Below are 26,513 nucleotides of genomic sequence, written 5' to 3' on the forward strand. Positions count from 1 at the left end.
CACATTTTATGTGGGAAAAAGTCAATGTTTTCAAAGATAATAAAGTCTGATGTGTTTGATTTTCTTATTTATTATTATGAAAAGTACAGATGCCTTAGGAACACTAAGTTTTGTCAGAGCTGCTTTCTTTTGAAGACACGATTATAGGTCCTAATTCACATAAAAAATTAATTGGTTCACTGCCATAACTCAAGTTGGCTGCCATCAAATAACAACAGAAGCTGCACCACCTCAGTTGTATTAATTTCCCCAAAACAAATGGCCATAAACTTTAGGCTCTGATTCACCAAAGTCTGCATAAAGCACACACTTAAAACCTGCAACTCAGTGGAAATTCAGCAAGATTTCTGCAGCTCCTCTTCTCTCTTTCACCACGTTCCTTACACACCTTTTGTTCCCAAAAAGGGTGCCACCCACAGGTTTCAACATTGATTCATCATACCTGAATAGCTAACTATCTGAGGGCCTTTCTTTGCCTGCTCCCAGTAGTTGCAAATCATCATGTAGCAATACCTAATTTAAAAATTCCTTTTCTATTTAGCAAATATTTAGAAAGAACTATGAGCACTACATACTATTATTTATATAAAATAAAAATGCTCATATATCACACAATTAGAAATGTTTCCTGCCAAATGGATCTCAACTACTCAATTTAGAATAATGTTGACTATATAAAGATTATTTTTAGTCCTCCTATTAAAATATTAATTTCAATTCCTTTACAACTGCTAGCTGTACTATACTTTTGACTGCATACTAAATCATACAGCTCTAAAACCTGAGGATCTTGCTTTTCCCCCAGTCAATTGCTAACACAGAAATAGAGACTTCATCAGTGAATTTCTCACCTTGTACTGATGGATAAAGAATGATTGAAAAAAGAACAGCATCTTGTCCCTACCAAGTTCTTGGTTTGTTAATGGATTTAGCTAGTGTGTGAATAACTTGAGTTTTGGATGTATTTTGAACTACAGAGTATTCAGATTCTGTTTTACACTCTACCAACTAGGAGACCTTCTTTTACAGAGAGAAAAGAGACAATATTTTGATCTAGAAATTAAGTTTTTAACAAACCAAACACCTGCTACATGTAGAAATACAGCAATAAACATATATATTAGAAAATAACAGTTACACATCAGAGCTACAAAAATGGCATAGGTTTGATGTCTGATATTTGCCTAGCACCTTTAACTCCAGAGAATCATGCTGGCCTTCTGAGCTGTACACAGGAGTCAACTTATTCTGCACTGAATGGACACAGTCCTGCTAAGAAGATATGGTGTAAAACGTGGGTGTTGCCAGGAACAGGGCAGCACAGTCTTACCCTAATTGACACGAGGCAGGCATGGATACCATAAAACAGACAATTGTACCATGGACTAGAAATGCTTTTGAGGAGAAGTGACAGGAATTACATTCTGATTCATTTTACAGGGTTCTGAAAGAAAGTCTGAATTCCTAAAGCCACTCAAAAGCAATCACTGCAGAGCAGTGTTCACACCATTTCTGTAATATAAGCAACTGAATCACCCTCATCAGGTTCCTTTTGTACCTGGTCATTCCTGGAGATCCTTCATCAGTGAGTAAGAAATCCCAACATTGTTCCGCAGATGTAAAATTCTGCTGCTTCTCAATCTCTTTTCCCCTCCTCCTCACACCAATCCACACCTTCTCACAACTACGGAATTTCTATCCCAGAATTAGAGGTATTTTTAAACCTCACTGAGAAGCAGATCAAAGTGAGAGACAATATGAGTGAACAGGTACAAAAGCAACTGCATCTTCTATGGCTTTTCCTGACAGCCAGGTAACATTCTCTCCCAGGAATGCTCTTTCCAATAAGCAGGCAAAACCTTTGTTCTAGTCAAAGTGGAAGTGTTTTATCCAGGGGTGGATACTAAACTGAATAGCTGGTTTCTAAGACAAAAATCTTTATCCATATCCAAAGGCAAAGTGGAGTATTTGGGCTCCTTTCAATGCCAACGTTGCTGCTATGACAAGGCCCCTGTTCCATTTTTCTTCTTGCTAGCTGTTCTCCAGTTTTATATTCCCCTTCAGCCCTCCCAGCATTTACATCCCAGTTTGGAATATGCAAGCAGAAAAGCTCAGCCTAGAGACCCTTAAGAAGGCAAAGTGTACAAGTGGCTTACAAATGCAAAGTAAATTATTTCACATCTCCTTACAGCAAAAAGACAGCAAATAGTGCATTGGGTAGCATGATGAAAAATTTTTCTTGGTCACAGTCTACACACACAGCTGTGGGAATTAGTCTGACAGCAACACCTCTCATCTTAATACACTGGATGAAAGAGAACTGTCTCATAGCCCAAGTGAAATAGATATTACTACTTAAAAATCAATCAATATTTATGGTCACTGGTATTGTGCACACTAAGTACAACTACATTACTCAATAGCTTCAAAGATGCTTTTGTCATGACATTGTTTTGAAACAAGCAAAACCCCAAATTTTGTTCTCCATAACTACACAGTCTTTAATCAGAGGAGCTCCCTTCCCTTTCTGCAGAGGTACACCAAACATTAGAAAAAAGAAAACTAAGAATTGTCTGTATCACCTACTCATATTTGTATTCCTTTATGCTTCTTTCCTCATCACTTGGGCTGAGACATAGGCCACAGAAGTGAGCAAAGCTGCTTCTTTCATGCATTTAAAAAAGATTATTGGTTGAAGATTTCCTGCATGCATTAAGGAATTAAATACATTCTGTCCCAGCAAATGTAATGTTACTGGAACACCTTCAAAGTGTTCAAATTTTGAACACCTTGTTCAAAATTTAAAATTCTGCATATAACTAAAGAAATTACAGAGAGATTTTTAAGTGACCTGTCATTTCAATATGAAAAAGGTATTACCATTTACTAAAAGGTATTACCATAATACTAAAAGGTATTACCATTTAGTAATTCTTAAACCAAGAGGAAATTTTCACTATTACTGTATTTTTTCTTAACTACCACCAACAATTACATTAAAAAGAAAAATCATCTCAAGAAATAAACCATCATAACTGCAAACAAACAGTTTCCTTATTATTTCCTTTTATTCAAACCATTATAACTCCAGAATGAGAATGTCTTGATTAAAAGTTTCCAGCAGACAGTATATTTTTTCAAGAGCAACTAATTCAATATCCAGGTAGTGTGATTAATATTTAAATGTATGCTAGGCACTTTTACAGGAGTCCTCACCACTGTTCCAGTATGTTGTACTCTAGATGGTTGTGCTGCAGCTGATACATACCAACAACTGGCAATAGGATCAATGGCAGTGATTAACTCATGTCAGGAGGGTAGTACTTAGGTTCCATGATCCATGAATTAGTGAAGCTGAATAAAGTTTAGAAACTGCTAAAGTTTTCCAACCCTAGACTTCTGGTTTTAACTCTACAACACTTTTGAGATATATTAAAAAATAAACACACACATATTTTTAAAATACCTCCAAGGCAAGAATCACTTAGCAATCTAAACTTGCACTCTGAAGTTCCTAGTTATTAGTTTGCTTTGTGAATGGATGAAAATACTGACAGACTCACTTCTTTATCATTAGAGATTAAGTACTTCCAAAAATTAGCAGCCTATCAGCCAAATAAAGCTGGCTCTGAAAGAATGTTGAGTGATTACAATACAATGGTCTGGACTTAATCAGACTACACGAAACCTGCACAAAGTTTCATGTTTGATTGTTTTTTGTCTTTAAGGCCTACAGTCCAATTTCCTCAGCTGCCTGATGAAAAGATAACTAGAGGGAGAAGTTTCACAATACAAGGGTTTTGGCAGCTTTGCCAGTGTAAGAAATTGTCTTTTCTTATCTGCAGTTACAGATTCTGCAGCACTCTGCCACCTCATCTTGTGCCAATAAAATTGTTTGTAAGACTGAATTTAGAAACACATCAGGGTCTGGGCAAAATAAAAAGAAAAGAGCCTATTCTTTATCCACATAGGTACCCTGACTCAGTCCCTGCCAGATCTGCAGAAAACATTTGTTTCAGTACACCTGTAAAACATTGTACAGCAGAGACAGCAACAAAGAGGCAAGAACAAGAACTCTGTAAGCCAGAACTGTTCTGTGACAAAACAGCTACCCTTGCCAGGGCCAACCAGTGGGGAGCTGTTCAAGAAACAATGAGAAGGGGTTTTGCTAAATTCTTCTTCTTTAATTAGAATAGAATGAAGAGAAACAAATGATCAGTGTTTGGAGGTTCCACAAGCCTGCAACGAATTCCTGTTAATGGTTGGTCCTTACCAGGGTTAAAATTAATCTTTAAAACATAATACTTTCATGATCAGTTCTCACAGAACTGTTTCCTTACCCAACAGAAAACCATAAACTTTACTTCCTAAACAGTGACACACATGAAGCACAGACAGACAGCAATTACTGCACCACAGGAAAGGTTTTGGGCTGACCTAGGACTGGAAATGGAAGCACGTACAACACATTATCAATGAAAGGATGATCAAAGGACATCCTGCTGCTAATTTCAAGCTGCTGGGCAGCCAGGGACGGAGTGGCACATTTTTTTGCCACCTGTGGAAAAGAAAAAATAATTTTTTATAGCCCAATATATATGTCCAGATTTTTCCCTGATGTCTTCACCATTCCCTATCATCAGTGATCAGATTTTTTTTAAAACTATGTCAGAAAACAATAGCAGAAGCAGTGAAGCAAGAGAGTGCACAGAAAGAGACAGCGGCTGATCCAGCCAAAAGAGCAAGCTGCATTTTTAAACAGAACTTCCTGCTGCCAATTCCTTTCCTCTGCATCAAAACATATTTCTGAGGGAGCTTTAAAGTTTTGTCAGCTAGAGCATGTTGTTATTCACAAGCAGAATTTTTCATTTCTAGAAGTGGAGGGAGTTGAGCACAGATAATGAATCTACTGTATTGAATGACTCTGAGGAAGTCTAGTGCCTCTTAACGAGTCTGACTTAACACATACAAGGCTGAGGGCACCGGGCTGCATTAACCGTGGTGTGTGAGGGGATAGCTCAGTCCAAAGCAAATCACTGCTGTGCTGGGCTGGTTTTAGGTTGTGCACAACAAGAAAAGTGGTAATAACCTCCATCTGTTCATGCAAAGCGAGAAAGCAGATAATAAACCAAGTGAGCAGCACTGGGGACTTGCTGAGCAGCCTGAGGAGTCAGAGAAGGTTAACTGGGCTTCGAAGGAGCGGGAGGGTTCAACCACAGCGGAGGAAAGGCAGCACAGTGACTCACAGGACACAGCAAAACGAGGGAGAGCACAAGATTCATTCTCACTGAAGTGGTCATGTCAGTAGGGGGAATAGAGGAGGGTGTGCTCATCTCCTCAGAAACATCTCGGACAAAGAAACAACCAACTACCTCCAAAACCAGACAGGCAGATTAGGGGCAGAATGGGAAAGACCAAAGAATTAGCTAAGAACTATCCCAAGACATACTACATGGAAAGGGGTCCAACTTCTCCAATCTCTCATTTTGGCTCCCAGACTTTCAAAATTCAGTGAGTTTAGTCTCTTTTTCTGGGGGATAAAAAGCTGCAGACCAAGTTAAATTATGAAGATAGCAGCCCACAGCAGCTATTCCATGACACTGAAATTATGTCCATATTGGATGAATGAATAAAGGTGGAGGAAAATTCACAGAAGCAGATTGAAGAGAGAGCCTTCAAGCACAAGCTGCTACTAAAAAAAAAAAAAAGTTATACTAATGGCTGCATAGAGCATTTTTTGCAATGGAACTGCACATGTCTGTCTGGAAGCAATCATACAGAGCTCAGCTAGCAGGAGAAAATGAAATGCTGCTCCCTCATGCATTGATTATAGCATTCATATCTGCAGAGACAAAAATCTGACATGAAAGAGAATCCCCAGCTCTATCGTGGCTCCACAGATAGAATAACAACAGCCTTTCAGAAGGCTCAGTTTTCTTTGCAGATTTTGAAATAAACTCCCTCTGCCTTGGAACAAGCCTCTGTTGAATACATGTTCCAAATCTGTAGTTTACTGTCAGAGTTTTTAGGCCTCCTGTAAAACAATACTGAATCTCACAGCTACAGGACCACTCCTGGCATTAACAACAGACTCAATAGAAAAAACAAAAACCCCAAACAAAACAAAACTTTCCCTGGAATTTGAAAATATTTAGCAGGGCAAAGAAAACTGAAGTTGGCATAAATGCATTACTTACACTAAAAACAAAGTATAATGCTATTTATGTGCCACCAGCTATTCCTAATGTATATGTCTAATTTTCTACACTTTTTGCTGGATAACATTGCTACACATACTGCACAACATAAAACTAGGATAGTCTCCATAAGAGCACCACAGACACAGCTAGAGCAGCTAACAAATCAACCAGGAAATAAGCTCTGAAACCTACTAAAATCCTGGAAGTCAAACCATCAATACTTTCCCTGTAAATAACAAGTTTAAATTCAACCCAAAACTAGGAGGTGAAATATTAGAGGCCCCAGAACTGTTCCACAATTTACTTCAGTATTTTCACCTCCTCTCTTTCATAAAAAGCAAAAGTAGTTCTCATGATGCCTCAGTCACCAGACATGGGCAGTGCCCTCCTACAGGAGCAGCTTTTTCTTAAACTGGAAGGCTGCTGGGAAGGAAAGGAGATGCCAGCATCTGGACAATCAGTCAGACAGAAAATCATTTGATTACTACATATTACTCAAACCAGATGATCTAATGATAACTTCTGGTCTTAAAAACAAAGTCTTTGAAAGATATTTGACTATTTTAATTGATATTTTGGTGGAGTGTCAAAACAGGAAGCTTTAACTTAAAAATTAATTTTCCAGATGTAAAACTGGTAAAGAATCTTATCTTCTTTTTTCGGAGTCCTTGAATTTATGCAGAGGCAGAATATTAAAAGGGAAACTTTTGATAGGAAAAGACAAAAGCAGCTGCAGTTTTTATGGAAAAGCAGCTTTTTCAAGTAATATCTTGGACAAATGAAAATATTTTTCCTTCATAATTAAAGACACGTGAAAATACAAATGCAGGAGTGTAAAGGACAGATTTTTACTACTAGCAGTCCAATACCTAGTTACAACTGCTCAATCCCTCAAGGAGGTGACAAAAGAAGCTTTTTAATTAAAATTAAACAGACAATAGAGCTGCAAATATTCAAAAATTTTATTTTATTACATAGGTTAAGGCATATTAACTGTTGAGAAAATATATTTTGGTTTTAATTGCCAGAAGAGGATGTGTGTTATTACATAATGAAAGGGACACTAAAATCAAGATGCATCACCTTGTGCTGAATTTTTCACTCTTCTCCTCCTCCAAAATTCGACTTAACAGGCATTTAGCAATTAAAGGCCAGTACTTTGTAGATTTTACCTAACGGTCAAATAAAAGTGGTCTTTTTTCCTCTGGACATGAGCTAGAAGGTGATTCCTCAAAACAGCTTTTCAGTTTTTCCTTCAAAATTTACAAACATTAGCATTTTTGTGAATGCATTCTGTTACTTAGAGCAGCATAAATTTACACAGTTCTACTCACATGCTGTGCTGTTTGCTAAAATTTATATTAGATCTAAAAATTAAATTCTCTGTGCATCCCTTCCCATGCATTCACAATATACCCAAGCAGCACTTAGCAGCTTGGCCATGGCAGTGATTAAACACCAGAGATGGCACTGGAACTATAAATAGCCAGCTGTGCTTGTTGTGGAATTGGCCTCCTCCATCTCCTTGGTTAATTACAGTTAATTACATTTGGGGGCATAGTCCTGGGTACCTTGGCAGCACCTATCTCCCAGCCAAGCGTAGACATCAGGAATAGTTATTAACTACAGCACTGCATTAATCTTTTTTGATTCATAAGCACTGTGTGTTCCCTCACAGATTCACATTAAAAAGACATATGTACAAAATTACCCTCAGAAAAGATCCATTATTTAATAGCACAACACCACCCTTTTATATTATTTGTCTGAAGTCTGTGACTACAACACCCAGGCATCAAACTCTCTGTAAGACTCTGAGTACATACCAAAAAAAGATCCCTGCTACACATCAGATGAGTAAGTGATAAACATTTGTCCTCATAAGGTTTTGCCTGTATCACTACAAGCTTTCATTGTCACAGCCTCCCAAAGGTCTCTTTTACAGAGACAGAATCCATCTGGTCCACTGTTTGGAGACTGCTATGAAACAGAGGGAGCAGCTGTCCAAACAGCCCATCCCAGAGTCTGAATGTCATGATGGTTCTTGAAGCAAAAATAAAACAGAGAGGCCTGGCCCCCCCAGCCTACACTTGAGGGGAGCTGTGAGAGGCTTATGCCAGTTTTTATGCCATCATAACAAGCTAGATTCCTAAACCTGACGATTTCTTGTTTAAATGTTCATTTGGAAAAACACAAACAATGATGTGTGCACAAAATAATCACTAAGTGACAACTGACACTTCAGGGCACTGCCCTGTGCTGGGACTGCAATCTCATGTTGTTGTTCACTCTGGGCTTTAAACTAGGCATTAATACACATTCCATCTTTACAGTCAGCATTTAACACAGGCAGGCTCTGCACCATGCCTTGGCATTGGCCCTAGCAGGAGCAGCTAAAGACCTTCCATGAGCCCTCTCAATTTCTTAGAGATGACATTCCCCTGGGAAGCATCCCTCAATCATCTCCAACATTCCAATTCTGCAGGAAGAACCAATGTTTTATTGTATTAACTAAGATTAACAGCAGTTTTAGCTGAGAGCTCACTAGATCTGTTCAGATGTCAGATTAAACAGAGCTTTCAGGCAAAGCTTTAGGTCCTTCTTTACTACAACATCAAATTAAAACTTTTAACATAACTATAAAAGCTGTTTGGCTTATTTGTTTTCCTGTGTCAGTATATTAAATTCATGGGCCCAATTCTTGTAAACTAAAAGGAGAAGTATGACAGGAAACTATCAAGTGCTAACATGTAACACAAAATGTTACCACAGAAACCTTTAATCTTTTTAAACATACTTTGCCTCTATGCTCCAACCCACATAAGCAAGCAGATTCCAATTCATTTTCATCCAACAAAGATACTTTTAACTTCCTAAATTCTACCAAAATGCCTCCATACTGAAAAAAACCCAATACTAAAATACGTTTTCAACATTTATAAGTGCTTATATAAACTGGTCCATCTCGTTGATTTCTTGCTTTTTTCTGGATGGTAGAATATTGAAAAGACACTGACATCAGCTGTGAACATCTATGTCCAAATCCAGTTTATGTGCATTTATTAAGTTTAAATCCTGAAATACAAGCATCTAAAAGGAACATACTGATGACTGCATAACCACAGTAGCCAGAATAGTGTGGTCATGGCTTCCTTTTTTTTTTTTTTCTTTTTCTTTGGAAGGGATTTTTGGTTGGTTGGTGTGTTTACAAGGAATTGTTTTCATGCATCCTTCACGATGCACATCTTTGTCCTAACATTTTTTCCATAAATGCTGAGCAGCCATATTTTTAGTAGCACATAAAGTTATTATTGCTTTATTTCAATTAAAGTGTGCATATGTTTGCTTTGGCAAATTGAAGTTGATAAAAACGCATCCCATATTTTGAAATTAAGCAGCAGAACATCAGTGAAAAATCCATCAACTCTTAACTAGTGAGTACTCCCAGTTCCACCAGAAACAGATATTAAGCACAATAAAAGTGCTGCAACTCACTATATCCACAGTAGAATTTTCTCTATAAACATTATTTCCAACATGCAGAGCTATGACCCAATTAATTGCACATAATTAAACAGAATTACAAATATAGTGCAGCTGCTGACTACAAATACTAAGAGCCCTCAGGGGATGAAAAAGTTTAAAAAGAACCTTAATTTGTTCAGACAACGCAAACTTTATGCCAATGAAAATACCATTAGAAGTAGCTGTTCTAATCTATGGGTTGGACAGTGATAATACACACTGAAGGATTTCCTCCAGAATCCCCACGTGTAGGATGGGACTGCAGGGGTGTGTGACATTCACATTCTCTGGACAGAGAGACATAATTCTGTCTCTCAGGAGAAGCACAAAGAGAAGAAGAGAAAACAATCTTTATCTCTGCTCCTTTGTTTTTCCCATGTGGAATATGGTATGGAGATTGCTTACCTGCAGTGATTGCTGGGTTGGATTCTGGTGAAGGTTGCTTGGGTTCAGTGACCAATGGGATCCAGCTGAGGCTCGGGCTCTCCGCAGAGTCATGAGTTGGTGAGTTGATAGGTAAGTAAGAAGTAACTAGGTAGAATAGTATAGCATCTCTTTAAATAGTATATTCATGTGACATAGTATAATTTTAATAAAGCTATCCTTCAGCCCTCTGATCTGGAGCCAGACATCGTCATTTCTTCCCACATCTGGGGTTCTCCACATTTTTTACTGTAGGGGTGTTCCCATTGCAGCACTTAACAGCCAAGGCCTTCTCTGCTTCTCACACCAGTGCCCAGCCGTGAGGAGCTGGGCGTGCACAGCAAACCGGGAGGGGACACAGCTGGGACAGGTGACCCAGCGGGATATTCCACACCACACAGCACCATCCCAGCATGGAAAGCTGGGAAAGAAGAACAGGGATGTTCAGAGTGATGGGTGTTTGTCTTCTCAAGTCACTGTTGGGAGTGCTGGACCCCTGCTTCCCCAGGGATGTGCTGAATGCATTCCTGATTTTGCTGTGCTTTTGGGCTCAGTTTTTCTTTTACCTACTAAACTGTTTTTATCTACACCTGCAACTTGTCTCGCCTTTCCAGTTCTGTCCCACATCCCACAGGGGTTTAGGGTGGGCTGGGGATGGTGCAGGAGTGAGGGGCTCTGTGGGGCTCAGTTGCCAGCTGGGGTGGAACCACAGCAGCCTTTAAACGTTTTGCTATAACCCATCAGTCAGACAGACTGTGACAGGCAGAAAGCAGTTTAACTTGTCTCTGGCAGACAGGAGTCTGAATTCCTACAAACTGTTCTTACAAACAGCACTCACAGATGTCTCAGCTGGCAACACAACAGACAAGATACCTTGGAAAGGACCGCCTACAGAATTATGCTGGAATTTTGACTAGGCCTGCATGCAGAAGCCATTTTTACAATCAGTTCAATGAGCATCCTGAAAAAACATAAGGCTTTAAAAAAGGCAATAAAAACAAAGATCATTTAATGTCTGCCAGTATAAACTTAACACAAACATTAAAACTTCAGCTGAGCTAATTAGAAAATTTCCTGTGTATTTAAGAATTTTTAACTCTCCTGCAGATCAGGAAAGAAAGCTCACATAGTGTATTTCTCAGTAGCGCACTTGTGCCATAAAAAGGAAATCACACATGGTAGTAACTTTAATCAGGCATTCAATTTCCTGAAGTCTTCAGAAAATAAACAACCATTTTTGCTCAGAAATTAAGCACTAGAAAATAGAATAAAACCAATGAAACCTGACACCACAGTGACTACTTATGCAAACATAAGCAGGAATAGTCCAGAAAATGAATAGTCTAATATAGACACAATAACAAAAATTACAATTTATTCCCACCCACCCAACAGGAAAAAAAAAAAAAAAAAAAAAGAAGTGACAACCGCTGGCAAAGCTGAATTACAATTTAGATTAATGTTGCAGGTAGGCATAAAAGTTAACAGTTTCATTAATATCATTTTGTACATTAATGACTGGAATAAAAGAAAAATAATGCAAGTGAGAATATTTTTCCCAAGACAGAAAAGCAAAATAACTTCTGCCTCTGATTGGTTTTGCTTCTTGGAAAAAAAAAAAATCAGTAGTTCTTGTATTAATCAGTGCTATTTGTTTTAAGTTAAGAAATTTCAAGGAACTGATCAGAGTTCTTTAAGAAAATACTGTACTACCCCCAAATAAACACACTGGAACAGATGGACAAAACAACTAAACAGAGGAAAAAAAGCAAGCAACAAAAAAGGCCTAAAGGAAAGTTTGAGGTGAGAGACACATCTATTTCCTCATGTGTCTTGTGATTCTCTGAATGAAATGAGATTTTTAAAAAATAGCCTACCAATTCCAAGCACAAATATTTTTCATAGTTTTTCAGCTTCAGAAACACAAATCTTAATACAAGACAGGTACAGATAGTGAAAACACAACCTTGGTTTAAGAAAATAATCAGTGTAATTTGGCAGAAGTCACTACTAATCTCTCAAGTGAGAATTAATCATTGATATCATTTACAGATTTGGCTAGCATATAGCCCAGGTACAATCAGTCTTAAATGCCTTAATTTCCATATGTTCATGTATCTTTTGTGTACTGGAAAAGCACAGATAATTCCTGGTAAATAAGTACAATTAACACTCTCACAGTTTAAAGTATTTTAAATATATACCAAAAAAAAAATTAAAAGGCAATACAAAATCATCCAAGACATTTATTTTCTGCTTTACTTGCATTAAGTGGTCAACTGGAACCTTCATAGGAGCCAAATTCACTTCACAGTATCAACAATTCTTTTGCAATCGACTTCAAAGTCATTGTATTGTATAAAACAGAAAGCGGAGATCAAATGCTCATGATCAGAGACAGCCTTTAAGCTTCATTGTGAATCATTAGAAAAATGCTTTCTCATTACCTTGAATTTCCCCACTTCGCACACATTAAAGAAACATTTTAATAAAGTAGAAAATACCTTTTCCCCCATCATATTTAAATGCATCTATGCTTATATTTCTATATAACAATATTGCATATACATGGGTGGAGTGGGATGGAGGATTCCCCCAAAAAGGAAAACAAAGACCTTTGGAAAAATGTTGGAATCATTAGTACACCAAACATGACACATATAAATGGTAGCAAATGTTAAAGCTCAGAGTCTGGGAGACTCAGCTGAGCTGATGACCCTTCTTCTGTCTCAATTCATTTTACATACAAATGCAAACAGCACATCTTAAAACTTGATGTACATTTAATATTTTAGAAATTAGCAAGGTGCAGAACACAAAGGAAGACACATCAACACAGACCATAGGTCAACAGAAATCTGATACCCATTTTTAAAAAGTTACAAACCTGAAATAAAAAATAGGAGAAGCTATTTTTTTCTAAAATATCCGTTAGCAACAAGATTTACACAACCACATTATTTCTCTCAGCTTAGACAGCATTCAGGTGAAAGCAGTAAAGGCTGTCTAGGAGTCAATGGCTTTAATGCCTCGATTCTGACTGGAAATTCCAGCCTTACGGTCCCAACGTTTGCATGAGGCATTTGGAGGGGGGAAAGAAGTGTTTTGGTGATACGCTATTTTTATTTGTCTTTCAAAACAATAATCCGTTTCTTAACGTCAACTAGATAAATAGAAGGCTAAAAAACTCCAAACAAAATCACCACATTTGATTTTAAAAGATACTAAGTTACAACCACTCATGCTAACAAAGTCTGCTCTACAGAACAGAAAGGAACAAAAACCCTTGCGATATGAAACAAGTTTGAAAGGAGACACCAGGTAAAACAAAGAAAATAAGAACATTCAGACAAGAGTGTATTGACAAAAAGCATAGGTTTCTCCAGGAATAAACACAAGCAAGTTCCAAGGAGGACGCCCCTTGCACCCCCTGATCCCTCAGAGGGAGCTCCCGCACCCTCGGTGTCACAGCCGAGGAAATACTCACGAGGCACCATCCATTCCTTTTGCTTTTCTTGCAAAAAGGAAGAATTGCAACATTTCCTACTTGCTTATGCTTATTTTGAAAGAGGGAGCATTAAACGCGCACTATTTCAAGTATTACGTACGAAATTTGGGGATCCGCTTTCTTTTTGTAAGTGCGTCTCAGGTGAGGGCGGCGCGGGGATCCCCGCACCTGCTGCGCGCCCGTGAGGGCTCGATCCCCTCCGGGCGCGCCGCACGCCAAAACTTGCAAACCTTCCCAAAAAATCTCCGACACACCTAGAAATGGGAATTTACACCCTGTTTACCGCCAGGAGCGACACTGGCGGCCACCTGAGGTTCCGCAGGGTGCGAGGGCTGCAGCGGGCACTGCTGAGCTGGGCTGAGCTGGGCTGGGCTGAGCCGAGCTGAGCTGAGCCACCCCAGAGCTGCTGGCCCCGCGCTGCCACAAACCACGGACCCAGCCACAGCATCTTGTAAGCATCTTAGATAAAGCTCTCACCATGACACTTGGAAAAGCTCCTGTTAAACACCTTGATAGAACCTTCATGAAAAGGAGAATGCACACGTGGAAAACCTGGTCCAACTTCAACAGCTCTGGAACTGGACTATAAAAACAAATTTTGTTTGGTTCTCAGAGGTAGAAGAAAGCTGCACAGATAATTTGACGTAGTGCCATACTAGGAAGCCTTATAATGACTTTAATCATCCCAGACAGATAATACAAATTTTAATTATTACTTAGTAAGATCATAAAATTGTTATTACGATGCTGTGGCAACAGTTTGAAAAAGTGTAACTGATATTCTCTGAGCAGTTGGGAGTTTTGCTTTTTTTTTCCAATGTCTTCATTACATTTAAGTGGATCTCCTCAGCATGATTTTTTGGCACAAAGACAGCATGGATAATTATGAATTGCTGTCATAACACACCTGAAATCTACAAAAAGCATCTGTTGTGGAAGTGCTCCTAATTTAACGGGACGCATATTTACTCAGGAAAGATTGGTTGTAGTTAGTTTCCAAGATTCCTAATTAAGCAATGAAACCTTTTTTGAACCCACTGGAGTTTTGTCTTTGCATTCCATGGAAAATGGATTTCACTGATAGTATTGGAAATAACTGTGAACTCTGAGCAGTGACACTGTGGTTGGGCACCTGGAAAAGCACCTACAACCTGTACCCCTTCTTCAGAGCTGCTGTTTCATTTGGGCAGGAAAAAGGCAATTTTTAAAAATCCATTTGGCAACAAGAAGTAACAAAATACTACCTGCCTCTTAATTAAACAGATGCTCAGTTTTGAGGAGTTTTCTAATTTTGCCCAACCAGGGAATGTACCCAAAGTGTTACATGAACTTTCAGCACTGGGGCTGTTTCTGTGTAGCTTTACCGTCACAAGGCAAGAGGGGACTGACGCTCTCACCCCCAGAATGTTTGTCAGTTTTTCATTGCCCTCAAAGGAACTTTTCTGCAGAAGTTTCCTGAGCCGGCAGTAGTTGTGCTGGAGGCACTGGAATTGTCCAAGTTCCCATGAAGAGCAGGGAGCTTCGCAGGGAAGCCTGACTGTTGAAACACCCAATATTTGCCCAGCACCAAGCACTAAACACAGGCATCATGTGCTGTGTCAATTTTACCTGCACTGCAGAGTCTTCTACAATTCACCAGTGTCCCCATCCTCACCTCATGTCTTCCTCTTCTATGTGAATAACATAAATGTTTCCCTTTTCAGTGTGTTTTAATAGCTTGTTAAAAACTTTCTATAAAAAGAAATAATTGATGTTCCATTCTTAAAATAAATTGTGATGGATGGAAATGAGATGAGCAATTATATCTGACATTAACAAATAAATCTGCATGATACTCACTTGGAGCTTATATAATTTTTACAATGTTACATCAAATTATTCAGCAAAATTTCAGACTTAAATGAGTGTTAATGGAAGTATAGCTATAAAACTCTTAGACCTAGCACTTAGGGAATGGATTACACTCCAACATAAATTCTTATTCCTATATAAAACTGCAATACATCAAAGAAATTGAAGTATCAGTGGTTTGGGTTTTTTTTTTCCTTTTATCCTTCCTTAAATAATATAATGTAGTATTTATGAAAATCCTTGTTTAATAATACCCACAGAGTGATGCTCCCAAGAAATGGCAAAACTATCACAAGAAGAAATCAGCAAAGTCACACCTCCAAACCAATATGCTTTAATAAAGGCTTTAGATGAATCTGCCATTTCCTGAGTGAAGCAGCTAAAAGGAAGAGTTAACAAAGCTGAGGGAAACTTGGAATTTTTATTCTGTGAACAATTCCAAGTTAGGACCAAGAAAGAAAATTATTCCAAAGACAGAAAAATAATAGATGATAACTAATAGAAGTGGGGATTTTTTTTCCCCCAAAAGGCTAAAACTTTCAATACTGATAAACCCAACTTTTCCTCTTACAGGGGTTGGTATCTTTGAAATTATTTGTAAAGAAAACAAAATCACATAAGCACATTCAAAGTCCTCTGAGAATCAAAAGAAGGAACCTCCAGATTAATTATTAAATTCAGTCCTGAAGCCCAAAACCACACACTTTGAGATAACATTAAAACACCATATCTTGTTTATCCTACCAACTGTGGAAATCTGTTTTATTTCACAAAATGTAGGTGAGAATTTTAAAGTCTTTATTTAAGAATAAAACTGTGTATAAGATCTGATTTATCAGTAGGTCTTATAAACAAAAGGACAAACAATAGCAGATGGTGTCCAATACTTCAGAGAAAAAACAAAGAGGCTGCTAAGCCTCTAAAACTGGGGCAGAAATTTATTTCAGATACTTCTACAGAAGCATTTTAATGCTTTTATAACTTCTGTGGGCTTTGTTCCATATATTCCTTGTGCAACTCTCCTCTTCAAAATGTACTTCAAAGTCAGCTGGTGTCAGTACACTGAGATGCTTTTTTTTTAATAAGTCTTTTTTTCCCCTTGCGCTTTAGCTCATTTCCTGCCTTCCTTGTCATCTTCTGTCACACTACTTGCTCTCCTAAACACTTCAGCTGACAGTTTATCATTATCTTTGTTTATCTGTTCTACCTAACTGGCATTCCAGCAGCTGTGAATAAAGGCATCTCTGTTATCAATATCTGCACAGCTAATTGCTGTGTTCTTTGTGCTCATCAGGTTGCACACAAACATCATCTCCACAGCTCCATTTTTTTAGCATGGGCATCTTTCTTTATTGAGATGAGTACAGAGGTAAGTATTACATATGGTTCATATATGCTGTTAAACACTGTGGGAGGCTCTCGGCCCATTGCTGCTTTAATCACTTGTCACTCTGAAATTATAATAGTAGCAAGAGAGTAAAAAGCTCTTTCATCTTTCTGGAGAGCTAAAATAGCTTTTCAATGCTACTTTTGGATCACTCAGATGGAACTTTCCAGATCTCTCTAGCCTTGCTGAGAGACAGATTTCCTGTACAACATGAGAACGCACTACTTTCCATTACTCAAAATGTATGCTCAGAAATTAACATTCTCCTAAAATTCTGTTAGGAACCCTTTAATCATTAAAGGATGATAGGGTAAATGGAAAGAAAGACATCTAAGACACCTTTTTTTACCACATAAAGGTAAGACATATATAAAATTGTGACTCTGCAAAAGGTCTTTTTGATATGGTTTCAGAGTCAAGAATTTTTCACGGTCTTTTTACAGCATGTGAATAAAATTTATACAAGTCAGAGGTATCACTTATACCACAGTAGCAAAACCAAAGTATTTTGATAATCTCCATTTGCATTACACATACTGTACTTGAAAGTAGTCCAGAAGTAAACTAAAAATAGTACACTGAGCAAGTAGCAAAAGACCTTACAGAGAAAATTAATAAGCAATTACAAAGTTACACTTCCCAACAACACACTTCTGTTTTGTAACTGGATCAGGTACTCAAAAACTCCAGGTTCTATTTTATGTTTTGTATTTGAATGATGGGATTTTGCTGAAATGGAGAAGTGAATCACTCCAAAATGAATGGAGAGAGCCATTTGACATGGCACATTTTCTTCTTGCTCATGAGGAAGTTTGCTTCAGTTAAAAGAAGTTTATTAAAAAGTAGTTTATTAAAAGTACCTTATTGAACTTTTTCTACAAAAGCTCTCCTAATCCACTGCTCACCACTGAAAGAAGCTGGGTAACAAGTCATCTCCACAGAAAAAGGAAAAAATATAATTGATCAGAATTACATTTACTTAGATTGCCAGATTTGTAGTCCTCTCTGCTGTTTCTTTATCCCAGTGTGCCATGATTATTTGTCAGTGTGACATTGTTACTAAATTCTTGCCTTTTTCCCATAATGCACATTCTCCCAACTCAGTCATTATTTCAAGATCGCTCATTGACAACATCTCATTGTGTTCATTTATTTACTTAATTGGCATTCACATAACTTTCAGTACCATGATCTATTCATGTTATTAATTTTGGCTAGGCTGCATTGCTGTATCTGTTGTAAGCATTGATTTGAACACAACCTTGAAAGTTTTCAGTTTATAAACTACCAACTCATTCCTGCATTTTCTTCCCACTAATTGAAAAATTTGCATTTTAGTTTAATAAAAAGACAACTGTCACAAACCACAGGCCTTTACTGCTTCAATCACACTCCTAGCATTCCAATACCCATAAATATGGGTCTTCTAATGCACATTCTGTAAAACTTCAATTTGTTACCTTCTCACATGACTTTATTTTTCTACTCCAATTCACATCAAGCAACACCTCACTCCTTGAAGAAAGCCAATGAATTTGCCAGCTATCTGTCTTTTGGGTCTACCATCATCAAAATAACAGGAAAACTAGAGAGCATGAGGAGTTTAGTGATTAATTTTTTCCTCTCCAGACCTGACTGAATAGATATTGATATTTTTCCATCAATTCTGTCTCCATAAAAAAAATGATACATAGCTGCTACAGGTTTGTGACAGATCAAGACACCCATAGAAGGTTATCAGCTAATATCTAGGGGTAATTCTAATTCTGAAAACTGATATAAGCAATAACTTCAAGCTCTTATGTAACAGAACTATTTGTCTGCATCTGTCAAATTGCATAAGGACAGCATTTTCCGTTTTATTTATTCACTAATTTTCTTAGATCAGGTTAGAATCATGAATTAAGACAGGATCATGATTAAATGTAAACAACCTGAAAGGCCCAGGGAATTAGTGCTGCCAACAGTGATGCAATTTTACCAAGTTAACCAGATCAGAAGAATCTTCTTTATCCAGAGAGCTCATATAAAGGAAAAGTTTCATGTTACACTAAACTCTGTAAAACACAGTAAATACAAAATCCCCCAATGCTATTTCTGTGCCTTAGAAAAGAGAATTTGAAATTATATGGCAAGGCTCTAAGAAAAAAAAAAAAAATCCCTGTCTCTTACAAGCACTGAAAACCACTATTGCTTACCACAACGTGTCTGCTCAAACAACACAGCTTGTGCTAAAATGAACAGCACAACCTGCCGTAACACCAGGGCATTCTTTTCCCCACTCTGATAGAGCATAAACAGAGCAAGTAACACTTAGGAAGAGAAACCCTTGCAAGCTCACATAAATCTTTATTAGAGTATCCTTTGTATCTGCCTCTTGTGACCCCACAACATAACTGTTCACAGCCTTCCATAATTTCAGTCAGGAAATCCTTTAGGAACTGTTTTGGTTTTCTGTTTTTCTTTTTTTCAAGAGGGACAAAAACCCAGCAGGAATGTGGGTGCACTTTGTAAGGATAAGAAAAAGACAGACTTCCCTATAGCACATGGAAACCTGCTAGAATGAAATAACGAAACCAGACAAAAAGAACAGGTGAGAATATTGGGCTGTGCAAAGCAAACAGGAAGAAGTTCAGCTTTGTCTCTGAATAAAAGTGTGTGTTTTCAGCAGGTTAACAAATCCACAGAAAAGGCTTGGAAGGGCTACAATATCACTGTCTCATCAATCCTTGCAAACCTGAAAGGGCAATAGCAGGGAGATGGATGAAAGAGCCTGTGCTGTTTGCAGGTCCTGTGTCTGCTCCACACAGCACAGAGTAATAAGTATGGTTTTGAAACAAAACATTTTAAGAAAGCTATTTCATTTCTTTCTGCAGCCACTCTCAGTATTGCCTCAGGGACATGTTATCTGAAGATTATTTTCTAGTTGTCTTTGCTGTTGTTGCCAAAAGACCTCAAAGAATGAAAAGATGCTTTTCAATGATAGGAAAGATATTCTGTAAGGGCATCACAGGCTCACTGGCCATTCATTGTCATTCTTTACTTTAGGTTTTACAGCTCTTCTCAGGAAGTTGCATTTGAAAGCATTTTTAGAGATACTAAATGTGCTTATGAGAGTTTTACTTTATATAAGTGAAGCCAAGAAGAAAGCAGAGTTTTGGGGATTGCATACAACAGTAGGATTGTGACCTTACCTAAATCTGGAAATTCTTACATCATTTGCATTGGATTTTGAATTAAACCCTAAGAAAACACTGATTTCATTAGTGAGCTAAAAATAGACATACACTTCGAAAGATTCACTGGTTCCTTTTACACAGCTCACATTCTCACATTCTACTACCTGTATCTGTTGCTCTGTGACAGCTTGACTTTGGCGTGGATTCCAAGGAGTCTCATTAGGTTATTAATTCATTCTCACTCTCTAACTCAACTAATGTAGAAAGCAATTAATTATTGAAACAATCCATTAGCTCACAATATATGAAGTGAAATAGTGGAAGCTTTGCAGTGATTGAGGGAGGGTTAGAAACTTTGTCTACCAAAATTTGTCTACTATAAGCCTCAAGTTCTAGTAAATATCAGTGAATTCTCTTTGGTAAAAATAACTGCAGTCACGCACACAAAAAAGCATTCTATTTTAAAGGCCATGCTATAAAATATATTAAGCAGAACTCATGTTGTGACTGAGAGACCTAGAACACAAAACAGAAGAGAAAAACTCACCAACACTTGCCCACAAGTGGCTGAGTTATCTGTGACCAAACTAGTTAAACCCAGCTCTATTTGCTGTGTCACTGCCCTGAGATAGATTCTAGTGCAGCAATTCCTATCACGCTGCTGAAGGAGTGGAGAATAAAAATCAAAGTGTGTATTACCAACTCTGTTTTAACTATGCTGGCCTCATTAATTCCCACTTTATTAAATAAAAATAGAATCAGATCACTGATCTTATACAGAACAAAGAAAAATTTCTATACATTTGTTTCACTGGGATTAATTTAGATCTTTAAAACATGATATTTTTCAGTAGAGTGATTCATGGAAGACTTGGAAATAAAGTTAGGTGGAGGGTGAATGAAACCTTGAGATGCCAATTAAGTTCTCTGAACTCCACTGAGGTCACTGGGAATTCAGTGGAGGCTTAATCTTAACTCAGCCTGGCTCAACCATTATTTTTTATAGTTACCTATTCTCATCTTTTACATCTCTAGAAGAGGGTTGCCAGCTGCTGCATATACAGCTATTGTACTACATAAGCTGGTATAGGACAGAGGACAATTATTCATTTAAATAGGTCCATTAATCCTTATAGTTTGTCATTTGGCACATAAAACGGGCTTGTATTCATTTTTTTCTGTGTGAAGTAGGCATTTAAAAATCTTTCACTGTCAAACAAGCCTGTTACACAGCCAGTGCAATCTTTAATGCTGTTTATTTATCAAACTTAATGTAATAGGATTCCTTGACACAGTACACTGATGAAGAAGTGAGGTGCATTTTCAGAACGCTGAAATAAAGCAAAGATTTGGTAAGTGATATTCTTCACACTTTCTGTAATGCACAAATATATGTGCTGCCTCCACCTGAAAAAATTTCTACAGCAGCCCACAGATTTTGTAAAATGCAATGGAAAAGCTTGCTGTAAGACCTGTTAATCACTGAAAAGTGATCTTGCAAGCCACAGCTGTGGTCCAGTGATTCACAGATGTGACTATAAACCACATGACAGATGAGCTGTAAAAGAAGTATTAGCAACTCCTGGATTTAGGTAAAATGCTGTATTATATATCATAGCTAAGAGACTGGTATGTGAAAACAATTCCCTCATGCAATGATATGCAACTGCTCTCAGTTTCCAGAGAAAACAAGATATTTTTCAGCTCATACTGCAATAAAAAACAAACCAACTATAATTTGCAAGTTCATGGTTTGGGGTATTTTTGGGAGAGAATAAAAAGTATCACAAATCACTGTTACCAGTACAGCAAAACTTTAAATGTTCTGTGTGATAAATATTTACTGTAGGCTGTATGTCTATGAGACCTAAAACTGCACTCCTTCTATTTGCCAGATGCAATTACTCACTATGTATTAAAGCACACAAACAAAGGCACAAAACCCATTTACCCACTGTTAAGTACATTACTTTTGACAAACAAAAATAAGATACCTCTCCAACCTCTTTCTTTCTATAGCCCAGCATCCTCTCTCTTACAACCTGAGAGTGTTATTAGAGAGATGCAAACCTTCAGGTGAAATTCCAGAGCACAGTCAATCAACAGATACATTAAAATAAAAAAAGAACATTATATTACCTCAGCATACACACTCACACAAGGATTCTGAATATTTCTCAAGTGCTGTTGTTAAAAAAAAAAAAACAGAATTGCAGTGTTTTTCATGGATATAGTGACTCTTGTAAGAACACACACATTGTTTTATAGTGTTCCCATCAATAGAGCTTTCCACTTGTAATACAACTCATTAGGGAATGTGCAGGTTCGTAAACCAGAATTTTACAGAAGGCAAGTGAAAAGCCACAAAGTATAGAGGTGGTTCTTATATTCCTGCAGCATTTCTAGTGAATCCCAGTAATGCAAAGTAAAAAAGGTCATGACAGGAGCAAGTTCTTCAAATATTGGACAAAGCATGAGCAGATCCATCCACCCTCCCCGCTTTCTGCAAGGTATAAGCATGGATCAATGGTGATCTAACCAACTGCAGACAAAAAAAAACCTCCAGACTTTTTTTTGAAGAAGCATCCTCATGGGAGAAAAAGAGAAAGCAGTTTTTCCCCAGAGCAGCCTCGTTGATACAGCATTAGGCTGGGTCTTAAACAGGCACAGGTGGAATCTGAATGTGCCCATCTCACCTGCCAGGCAAAAACCAAACACTAACAACCAGTACAGACAGGCAAACACTGGCTCTCTGAAATAACCCTGCAAATCTAACTCACCCCTCATCACTCTTCTAGACATGGCTGTTGAAACACAGAAGGAATTATTGGAGGAATTACTTTTTCCTCGAACCCCAGACTTTTTACAGCAAGAGAGTGTTTTTCCCCCAGTCGGCCCTCTTTGAGAATATATGAAGCATGTTAGATATAAGGGAGAGTGCAATATGTCTTGAGAAAATTCACAGTTTTCTAACCTAGATAATGTCAGCAGGGATTTCTTTATTTGTGCTGTGTATTTTCAAAGCCAAGAGAAAAAAGTAATTTAAAAAAAACAACAAAAAATGTGGTTTTGCAGAACATACCAGACTAAAAATTTGGGAAGTAAAAATTTGGAGAAGAACCAAATGCCATTTCTAAATGTTTAAATTTTAATTGAGTCCAAGATGTCGAAGTAAGCCTTAAGATACATGTCCCTAATGGATAAAACTTAAGAAGTCAGGGAAGAGGCTAGTTTTTTGTCAATCCTAGCTCTAAAACATACATGCAGAAAAGCACATGCATACTTAAAACAAAGTAAGGATAAATAAATAAAAGACTGTTCAGAATGCCTACAGTATAGTTAATACATCAAATTTATCTTAATTGTGTTTCTGTGAGACTGAAGGAGAAAAATATAAACAGAATCACCTGTGGGTGTGAGCTATAATATCTGGTTCTTCTCTTACCTCCGTCTTTTCTTCTTTTCTCTTTCTGTAGCTGGGAAAAATGCACCGTAGCATTATCCTGCTCTTTCTGAAATCAACAGAAAATTTTATGTTAGACCTACCAAAACATCATGACTGGAATATATCACATGTCAGTGAATGGGATTTCTCCTTTTGGCATGCATGACAAAAGAATCCAGAAGAAAAAAGAATTTCAAATGTGTGGCATCCCTCCCTTGAAAATGTCTTTTGGTGGCACTGGTGACCACAGAGCAACAAGGTGCCATTTATCATCCCTTCACCAAAAAATACAGCCAACAAGTCTAACAAAGAAATGGGGCTTCAAAGTCCTAAGAAAAACATAAAGAAAGAGTTAATGAGAATATAATGTCCTTCAGGATGCTGAGAAAACAGAAACAGAAGCTTTTAAATCCTCTAGTCTAAAGTCTTTGCATTGTCCCTTTATTTATCTCTGTATTTTCACACAAAATGAAACAACTTGATGCTGGGAGATAGGTACATGGAGTCCTGTGTTCATAGTCAGGGTGTTCTGCAAAAAAAAGGCCCATCAAAACAAAGAAACAAAATTAACAAACAAAATAAAGAAACAAAAGGTTTTCCTATAAACTGATATTTTATTTTTTTAATTATCACAACAAAATAAAAAAGAAACCTTTTGAAGTTCTGGTCTCTTTTAAAAAACTCCCATCTCAATGCATACTACTAGTACTAATAGAGATGTAACATTTTCACTTAAATATGGACTAAAATGGAGTTGTCAATTCATTGCCCTTTATTTTATAGCAAAAATTATTTAGAATTATTTCTGTCATAAGAGATTCTTGGTCTGCCACAATTCTAACCAAAGACAGAATTAAATAATATTGTAAAGTATTTTTCAATTTCTCTCCCAATTTTGGATAAAACTATGAGGAAAAGAAGGACTTTTTTTTTAACAACCAGGAATTTTCAAATTAAGTAAAATTAGTATTATGTGAACTCTGTGAAAGTTCATACTGGTCCAAATTAAAATTATTAGTTAGCCTATACAAAAAGAAAAAAACATCAGAACTTCACAGCAGATATAGAAACAAGGTGTTATCTTCTAGTTTCAATATCCATAAAACTAAGCCATCAATACCTCAGGTCCCAGAAGTAGCTCATAATTACATTTTCTAAATTTGTTGTTTTGTCCTGCAGTAGTTCCATAGCAACCCAGCTGAACACAAAGCAGAATTTATAAGGCAAGGCTTGTGAAGGAAGGCTGGTGGCGCAAAGGCTGACAGCACTCATTTATTTGGCACATACACTCTGTAAAGACAATCAGATTTCCCTTGTTCAAATTGCCCAGAAGACATTTGGTGCCTTGGGTTAGAAATATGTTCTTCACCTGAAGGTGGTTTTAGCACAGCAGGTTTCTTTCCTGGAATTAGCAGAGCAGAGCTGAACTCCTGGGTTTGCTTGGAGCACTGATTGCTGCTGCTCTGGAGCCATTTCAGAAAAAGTGCACCTGCTTTACCAGAAATGGAGCTGCTTTGATTTTGGGACATACTTGGGTTTCCCTATTTCATCTGGGTTTGAAGTGTTTACTCACTTAAATCTGAAGCATCTAGCATGTTTTCCCTCTAAACTGCTTATTTCTCTTGTAATTGATTTTCTTACCGAAATTAACAACAGCCTTTATATTATTTCCCTTAAAATTGTCCTACAACAGTGTCTCAGTTTTGGAGACAAATTTCAGGAGAAAACACCCTGGAATACCCAGAAACTTATCCTCCACTCACATACACTCACCCACACAGCAGCACAAAAAGAAACTCAAAAATTGCAAAAAAATATCAACAGCTTTTAAGAATACAGAGAAACTCCTCTGAAGCTGGACTCAGTTATTGTTTAGAGGCCTGGATTTGAAATCATAGCACAATACAAACAATAAATGAACTGCTCATTACCATCTGCAGCACTCAGATATCAGATTCTATTTAAACACAATAAAATGTAGTATCACAAGCTCAAGAAAAAAATATACATGTATATGAATATATAAAATTAATTAAAAACAGCAGTCACTATATATGAGCACTTCCTAGCAAACAATTATATAACTATATTATATTATTGGATTGTAGTAAAGTTACAAAATAAAATATATTTAATCCTAAATCCCAATCAAGTTATCATAAGCCCCAGAACATTATGGGTACATCAATATTCTCTCCTTGACTCTTTTTCTTAATTAGAGTCCTTTTTCGCTACAATTCCAGAAAAGCACTCAAAATAATCATGATATTTTGAGATGCCACACAGGGGACAGGGAAATTCTACAAATAATTCCTTGAGATGAAAAGCAAAATGTGTTTCTGTCAAAATTCTGTGTTTTCTCATGCAGTGTGGGTTTCCAAAGATGAGCTATACCCAGGAAGCATTAATGCGGAATCTGAAATGAAGAAACTCCAGTAACTGTGGACAGCTCCCAGGTGGCCTCTTGCCAAAATATCTTGATGAGTTTACAGAGTGCATCCAATTTGGATTTGTACTTTAGCCCTTGGAAAAGTCATTATGTATGTAAGGGAAAAACAATTCTCAACTTTAACAAGCAGGAACACACTTGCAAAAAACCCTGCTAAATTTGCCCATGTGTTTGTGTTCTCGGTGACTAATAGAGGGAAATGAGCTCATACAGGGAGAGAGATTGTGTCTGCCAGCCTTATCTCCAACATCAAGTGGGAACAATGTCTGCTCCTCTCTTCTTTTCCAGGGTAACTCTTGAGAGAGCTCTGATTCAGACCTTGATAAAGTCTGCTAAAACCAGTCCTTATGGACTGCTTGTTTTCCTAAACATCACTGATTACATGTGTTTGCCTGCTCCTGAGCATCTCTCTCAGCACTGCCACCCCAAATCCACTCCTGACTTACTCTGTTCTCTGGACCAGTTCCTTTGTACCAGCACCTTTCTGCCCCCAGCTTTGGCAAAACGCCTCCTCAATCTTATGATGTCTGTCATCACCCAAGGGAA

The 26,513-nt window shown here is 37.5% G+C and overlaps 1 protein-coding gene across 1 annotated transcript in view; it reads right to left on the bottom strand.

Moving 5' to 3' along the window:
• Window positions 1-26,513, bottom strand: part of LOC146766776 (uncharacterized) — a 372,272-nt gene that overhangs the window by 234,100 nt on the left and 111,659 nt on the right. The window contains exons 3-4 of the mRNA XM_085586012.1: window positions 23,519-23,585; window positions 10,131-10,256 (exon numbers count right to left, since the gene is read on the bottom strand). Coding sequence (XP_085442138.1) covers window positions 10,131-10,256; window positions 23,519-23,585 — 193 coding nt within the window. The remainder of the gene's footprint in view (window positions 1-10,130; window positions 10,257-23,518; window positions 23,586-26,513) is intronic.

This window comes from Lonchura striata, chromosome 8 (genome assembly GCF_050655825.1).
Source record: "Lonchura striata isolate lonStrDom1 chromosome 8, ASM5065582v1, whole genome shotgun sequence".
Taxonomy (NCBI): Eukaryota; Metazoa; Chordata; class Aves; order Passeriformes; family Estrildidae; genus Lonchura; species Lonchura striata.